General features: G+C 28.8%; 1 protein-coding gene across 1 annotated transcript in view; it reads right to left on the bottom strand.

The window, feature by feature from the left end:
• The window catches only part of LOC127730864 (uncharacterized), a 32451-nt gene continuing 24026 nt past the window's right edge, over nt 1-8425 (bottom strand). Inside the window, exons 11-12 of the mRNA XM_052239478.1 lie at nt 6965-7249; nt 1-6342 (exon numbers count right to left, since the gene is read on the bottom strand). Coding sequence (XP_052095438.1) covers nt 6172-6342; nt 6965-7249 — 456 coding nt within the window. The 3' untranslated portion in view covers nt 1-6171. The remainder of the gene's footprint in view (nt 6343-6964; nt 7250-8425) is intronic.

Here is an 8425-nt window from a genome sequence, read left to right as displayed (position 1 = left end):
TGTGATGTGGAAATTATATTATCTGCATATAGATAAAACAATGACAAAGTTGGATTTATAGAAAACTATTGACACAATTTTATGACCTGTTAACAAGGAGTATTTATATTTCACAACCTTTATTACATGGTTACATTAGACCTTTGAAACAATAAAAAATAACATTGTAGTATGTGAAATATAAAATAACATACACATATATTTTTACCATAGTATTCTCAAAGTTATGTGAAGTAAATATATATTCCTGAAGTATCTTCAATTTCCCTAGTAAAATGAAATTATGTCAATTTCAATTTCTTTTTTTAAATTGTCATGATTTAGTTTCTCCAAGAATATGACAACAAAAATTGTGAAGTTTTAGGCAGATCAGTAGACCTTTCACTATTTTGGGCAATTCCTTTATTTTTTTTTATGTTCTCTAAAAATAACATTTTGAAAATCCAAATATACTAAAGCTCATTAATTTCTTCTTATTGTTTCAAAACTTATCTGATTTGAAATCTCAATAGAAATAGACTGTTGTCTAAACTAAACTATTTGGCAAAGATCATCAAATTTTATAAGATAAAAAATCTTTTATGTATTAGAACTAACTATTTTTTTTAATGTTGTTTAATAATAAACTCTTACCATTGAGTAATCAGTAACTCTAAATTTGATATAAAAACAAATTTGTTTAGACCTTTTCTAGCTGATTTCACAATTTCTAACTTTGTTAATGTATTCATATGAGAAGATCAAAGTTTGACATATATACTCATGTTATTTTCTACTCCCGAAAGTGGTGAAAATGAATCGCTCAAAATAATTAGTTTGTTTACATTAAATGAGTTAACCTTGTAACTCATAATGATTATTCCTGAAATAACTTTTTTAGCTATTTAAGAAAATAACAAACAAAGAATTTTCCTCTTTAGACATTGTTAAATACAGTCGAACCTCGTTATGTCGAAGTCGAAGGGACCGAACCAAAGTATTCGACTCATCCGAGGTTCGACTCATCCGAGGTCGAGTGTGTCGTAGAAATACGGTATGAGATTTGCGTAAACTAGATACTTTGAACACTGTGCCTTTTTTCGATATGACACACTTTATAATTGTGTATGCAATCGCCATTGTTGGTCCTTCATAATAATCAAACACACAAGAACAGATACAAATCATGCCCAAATAAAATCAATAGTCTACACAAATATTTATAAATAAAGGTCAGTCACTATAAATTATGAAATCATTCGCGGAACGAAATTAGTTCTGAACGGTCTCTGATGAGGGTGTCTGCTGTACATTAAATTATCATGAATTAATCATAATTGTCTTAAACCTTTATTTATTGTAATTAATGAGTCTTAATTCTAACGATTGATTTAATCTCGGCTAGTGTCATTTAAATTCGTTTTGTTTTTATCTCATGTAAAATATGTTCAACACACTTAAGTTCCGCTTGAACAATCAACAAAGGTGTTAATTACCGGCAACCATAAACATGTCAATTTAACTGTTATACAAACAAGCATGTTTACTTAGCTTTAATCTCTTTTGAAAATGATTAGGTTACATAAGAAATACATCCGATTTGAGTTTTTATCATTTAATAGGTCTGTATCTTTGGAAAATTCTTACTTTCGAACTTTGAGACATCGGGGTCAATTTACATTAATCTTATATCGACGGGACTATAAAATTTACTCGACATATCCGAGTATTCGAATCAACCGAGTTCGACTCATCAGAGGTTATTATGCATTGATCAAACGAGAATGTTACTGGGACCAAGAAATTACTTCGACTCATCCGAGTTTTCGACACAGCCGAGTTCGACACAACGAGGTTCGACTGTAATGAGTACCAAAAATAGGGTTCTAATGATAGACTATCTTTTATTATTAGTATAATATATCACACAATTTGATAAACCATGCTTATATAAAAAAAAATGAAAACAACATGTTAAAAAATCATCGTTCCAAGCACTTTTCTGGATCGACTTTTATCAGAAACACTCAAAGCCCAATATTTGAAAGCCAAGGATGTATAAGAACCGAAACAATTGAAGAGCTATATGACCAAAAAGGACCTAAAAAAATAGCAAAATCCATCTAATGTCAACTTTGCTTGAGGGAGTTGAAACCTTAGTTTCTTATTATTTCAAAATTTATTAATGGACAATTTAAGAAAGTATTGTAAAATGGTAAATTTCTTAATGTTAAGACAATAAACAATAAACTTTAACCTGTCTTTGGAGATGCACTGTGTCTTCCATAATCATGAAAGGAACAGGCTTATACATAAACGATTCTGTTTTTATCCTATATCATGTACAATTTTTCAAGTACTGTAAATTCTGAAATTTTTGCAATGTTTTTATTATTGTTAAAATTCGGACATGATAGGTTTGGCAAAAATTGAAAACTTGTGTTTCAAATTTTGATAACCTTATTTGTATGCAGCAAAAATTGTAATAACTAATCTGGCATGTTTGTCCATTGTTCAACAATCACATTAAGAAATGCAATAAAAATTTGTGAATTTACAGTAATTAGTTTGGACAAAAATTGACACTTCAATATGTATTATTCGGTATGTTGTGTTTACTTGGCTGCAAAAACTAATATGCTATACAGCATAATAAATTATTTTGCTGAAAGTGAACAACAGTAAGCTATCTAAATAAAGCCCATTTAAAACATAGTATCTTTTATATTAAATGTTTATAATCAGTTTTGACTTTTGTCTAATAGAAATAACAACAATTCTAATTAAAATATGTAAAACACAAATCTAATTAAAATCATTATATAAAACTATCTTAACATTAAAACTGATTGAAAAATCAGGTAACAGAGAGTAACAATTCTGTTGTAACAAAGTTAGATTTATGTATAACACATATTCTTAAATGAATCTTTTTACTTTGAAAAATGTGTGAAAAAGTACATATGGTGGCTCACTGGACAAATATGAAAGTGCTGTGTCTGTGATTTTAATCTATGCTTAAAAAAATACCTTTAAAAATTTGCATTTTCTTTAGAAGTTATTTTCATAAAAAAATAGAGGCCTCACAAATAAAGTTTTCCCGACAAAAAAATCTACAAAAAAGTACATTGAACACTTAAAAATCATAGAAAAATCTATGGTTCTCTGTAAAGACTTTTGTCTCTGGCAAGTTTCACTCAAACCAGGGAGTCAACTATCTTTCCATGGCGAGTCCAACAGTGAGAAGAAAATAAAAAGCAATGTCTAAATTTATTATTTAGGTCTTCATGACAAAAAAAAAATCAGAAAATAAAATCTGAATTAGATTAAATTAGAGATGTTTTGTTTATGAAGGGATGACTAATACAAAACAAAAAATAAAATTTTAACAATGTATGCATTATTAGTGTAATAATTTAAGAAGCCAAAACTTTGAGTACAATTTAAATTCACATGCACCATTTCATTCATTATGATTTCTTTGAACAAATGTTTGTAAGGGGATTATAAATCTTAATAAAGGAATTTAGATGAAAGTGAAACCTCATCAAATTGCCAGTTAATGGAAAAAACAACAGAAGTTTTGTGAAAATGTATGAATTCTAAAATATTTGGCAAGCACTAAAGGCAGGGAGCACTAAATAATTCTCCCTCAAACTCATAATAAGACAGTATTAGATAAATAAGAACAAATTTACAGATAAAACATATTTTTACAGCACTGATTGTGACAAATAAGTCATTAGAAATGCTCAACATAACAATATTGGTAACTTAACAAGCTATATAAAGATAACTTTACCATAAGACCTTTGATATTAATACCAAATTACAAATAAACCTTGACAATGGGCAATGTCTAAAAATATTCAATACTAGTGAACGTTTCATCAAACATATACAGGATAGGAGAATGACACATGATGATCACCAGTTAAGTGATTGTCAGACATAATACATCAATTCGTGATTCTTGTATATAATTTACTGAATATACTGAGTGATGACTAAAATAAATCTCTTCTGACCAGAACTGTTTACAACAGTGATTTTTGAAAAACCATATTTGTATCAAAATAACTGAATTATCATCTGAAAAATACAGTTTTCCCTCTTTTTGTAATTCCAAATGTAAAAATCACAACATACAACCACATAAAATGATTTATGATTTTCATAATATATACAGAAAACAAAATTTAGTTATCATACAAATTTTCTTTACAGCATTGGGTTATCCTTTTTAATGCTGTTTAATGCATTGCAATAATTTTATGAGTTACCTCCCCTTCCTGACACAATCATTTCAATTATTAAAGCAAGAATATGTTTCAAGAGTATTCTTTAATTCAGTGTGCATACTCCCTGAACATGTTCTCCATGTTTAAATATTCAAAAATATGAAAATATAACCAATAACATTTCTGATATGGAGAACATGATTTTTTATTCATAAATATTTTAATTTTTTGGTCTATAAAAAATCTCTATGTAGAGAAGCACTCTGTGGTAAGAAGCCACTTTTAACTTACCCTACTAAACTTTTAAATTTAACAGTATTTTATTGTTTTATTGTAGAATATATTAGAAATTCCCCAAGCCTAAGGGTTTTTTACTTATGTTAATTAAAGCAATTTTGATTTTTGTAGACTCATTACTGTTTGTGGGGATATCATGGATTTCTTGGGTAAAGGTTCAACAATATATAAGTTTTCTGTAAACTTGTCAGGTATTTAAGTTACCAGGAATATTAAACTTCTCCTCAATCTACGAAAATTGGTACCAACAAAAATATTTGAATCCCAGTAATAATATACTTACATGTTTTATAGTAACAGCAAAAAGGGGTACCTAGCAAGTTTACTAAAATTTTCATTTTTAAATCTTTTTGCTTTATTTTTGATGGCTGAATGAACAGGCAAAGTGACTATTTAATGATTTCTGCAATTTTCTTCTTCAGAAAGTGTTATTAAATTTCTTATATGCAATGATAACAATACTAAGTAAATAAACAATAAATGGATTGCAAACTATTTAAAAAAAAATAAGAGACATCTAAAAATATGTACAACTGAATTTGTCTCACAAAATATCAATTAGAAAGAAAGTGAGAGAAGAACAGAAAAGAAAATAATACAAAGGGATACACTTCCATTATATACAATTTTAAATTAAAAAAAACAACAAAACTGTCACTAAAACATGAATATCTTAAAATAACCCACCATTGAAAGAAATAAAATAGCATCACTGTGTTTTTTTCTCAAATATTAGCAGTATCCATATATCATCCTGTAAAAATTACACATAATTGAATTTAGATCCTTTACAGTCTAATATGGCAATAATTATTCTGAATACTTAAAAACCATATTCAAAACTAAACCTTTCAGAGTCTCAGGGTAGATATTGTGTCAATACATAACATGGTTATATACAAATGAAAATATAAACATTCATTTTAATGAAAAGTAAACTTATATGAACCAAGAATATACTTTTTAGAAAATGTGAAACTCCTATTTTTCTTTAATATTATCAATAACCAAAATGCTCCCTCCTCTTTTCTATCAATAAGTTTTCTTTGTCCAACGTTAAATCAACATTTTAGTTAATCATTTTGATATTTATATTGAAAACTTTTACATAATCCTTAATCAGATGCAAAAAAAGGAAGCATCTCTTAAATTCTATAACATAAACTATTACTTTCATTACAAAAATGAGACAAGAGGGAAATATTGTAGAAAGCTAACAACAAATGATGGGGAACATCCTAAGTTTAATGTATGTGATAAAAAAATGTAGAATTCTCCATATTATATGGCAAGATTTAATTGTCCCCATACCCACGAAAATGTAGAAAAAAATAAATATTACCCCTATATGTAAAACTAGTTTATGAATTTAATCATAATAAAATGATTCACATTTTTTTGCAATTACAAAATAATTTTACCCTGAAATTTGACATAGCATGAATTTTTCATGTTACCGTAAATTGTAATTTCCAAAATATATGGCACAAAAAAAGGTAATGAGAATTCTTTACATTTACTATTTTCTTCAATAATGTAAAATTCATTTCTTCTTTTATAAAAGAACTGATCTATTATCCTTTAAAAATAATCTATTCTTCATTCATTTGTAAATTTTAAAATGTTCTTAATCCATTTTTGAGTACAAAAAAAATCAGTATCTAAGTTTAAGATCCTCTCTATCTAGTCGTGGACGTTTTCTGTATGACTCAGCATAATGTCCTCCGATACCTTGTGAATGCTGGCCAATGAAATCTCCCTCAGGACTCGCCTCTGGAGGAGGAAGGAGATGGCTGTAACTCCTCTTCTGTCCTACTGGAGTTTTCTACAAGATAATTTAAGAGTGGATTATTATGCATACTCATACATGCATTTCACATAAAAATTAATCCAAGTCAAATTGAAATACATTATCTCACTTGTACATAGATCCCTGTTAATTCCTAGAAATAGTTCTTTTAATAAAATTTCTTGTCTGGTACTTTTTAAAAAAAAATAACGTACTATACCTTTTGTCTTCATTCTATAATAAATACCAATCTTACACATGCACCCATTTTATAATCCTAAAGATTATTTTGGTGTAAATTTTAGTTTCAAATGATGGAATAATGACAGAAAAGTGTAATTACATTGATTTTAAAAAAACACCTATAAAGCATGATGATCTAAATCAAATAATTTAGTGTTACTATTTCTGATCAACTGATTGATTTATGGGTGTCTAATGCCACTTCCAGCACTATTGGCTATTTGGAGGAAGCTGTAGTGCACGGTGAGAACCACCAACGTTGACAGGAAAACTGATAATCCTAGTCAATTAAGATTGGATTTGAGCAACTGCCACATTGTGGGGTGAGAACTCACACCTTAGTGTTGACAGGCTAGTATGTATTTACTATGGCCTCTGGTACGTTTCACAAATAATCAATTTCTCTAATACCTACCAATAAACCATCATCTTTCACACCGATAGGCGTACAATATCCACTTGTAGAGTAGCCCCCATCAGAATACATGGAGTCATTTGATCTGTAGGACTGTTCATACAATGATGATGGATCAGTGTACGTGTCTGAGAAATCACTGATAGAACTAGCTTGAGACCTGCTTCTTTTGGTACCAGACATTAACAAGTCATCATGGTACGATGTTCCGGTCAGTAGAGACTGATGTGCATTTGGTTGGTTGGTCATGTATTGATCAATCATATCACCATACGTCCTGGATGCCTGTGTAAAAATAAACATCAGATATAATTTTTGTCTTATTTTTGTTAGGTTGCTGTCTCAGTAATGTTTACCTTACATCTCTTTTCTTCATACCAAAGTAAATTTCAACATTGTAGTCTTTTTTGTTTATAAATGGTTTGAAGAAGTAAAACATGTTTCAAAGTGAAGATGTATGTGTATACTTCGGAAAATAAAGTTGGAGTAAATGGACATGGCATAGATACAGGTGTATATCTTAAATGATTATTTAAGTTTGATTTAATTTGGAAACTTTTTTTTCCTCAAAAAAAGATTTATATTAAATTACAGTCATAAATAGAAATTCTTTCTATTTCAAGAAGGTTACAAATTTTTTAACTTCAAAATAGATAAATTCAACATGCAAGCCTTGGTGAATATGTTAAAATTTACACTTTCTTTAGTTGAGAAATATTGTAACTTGTGAGCAAAAAGAAGGGAATTTTGGTGGCTTGCTGAGGCAGGTTTTCAATCTAAGATAATGAAGCAAGTAATCAACCTCCACAGGTCATTCTGGTATCATTTATTTCAGTATTTCTAATTCATTTAGTATGAAATTGGGACAATTTGAAAGAGCAAAGTGAAAATAAAGTCAGAAACTATTTCCAAACCGTTTTTTTTTTTTTTTTAATGATAGTCATAACAAGGATTTAAAAATAATTACAAAATAGGGTATAATAACAATCATATCAGTTTAACTAAACTCACTGCTAGAGGACTACATGTATTAGCATTAAGCAGATAGAACTCTGGAACAAGATAAACATCTGAATGAATATTAATCAGGTAGATTGGTTTGATAAGATGGTAGCCAATGAACATTTATTACTCTCATTTCTAAATGTAAGTGCTTTGTTGTTATGTTTCCTGCTTATGATTCTGAATGTAAGTGCTTTGTTGTTATGTTTCCTGCTTATGATTCTGAATGTAAGTGCTTTGTTGTTATGTTTCCTGCTTATGATTTCTGAATGTAAGTGTTTTGTTGTTGTGTTCTCTGCTTATGATTTCTGAATGTACATGCTTTGTTGTAATGTTCCCTGCTTATGATTTCTGAATGTAAGTGCTTTGTTGTTGTGTTCTCTGCTTATGATTCTGAATGTAAGTGCTTTGTTGTAATGTTCCCTGCTTATGATTTCTGAATGTAAGTGCTTTGTAGTT

Source organism: Mytilus californianus, unplaced genomic scaffold (assembly GCF_021869535.1).
Source record: "Mytilus californianus isolate M0D057914Y unplaced genomic scaffold, xbMytCali1.0.p SCAF_1, whole genome shotgun sequence".
In the NCBI taxonomy this organism is placed as follows: Eukaryota; Metazoa; Mollusca; class Bivalvia; order Mytilida; family Mytilidae; genus Mytilus; species Mytilus californianus.
Note: the sequence above shows the minus strand (reverse complement) of the source record. Positions and strands in the feature narration are given on the sequence as shown.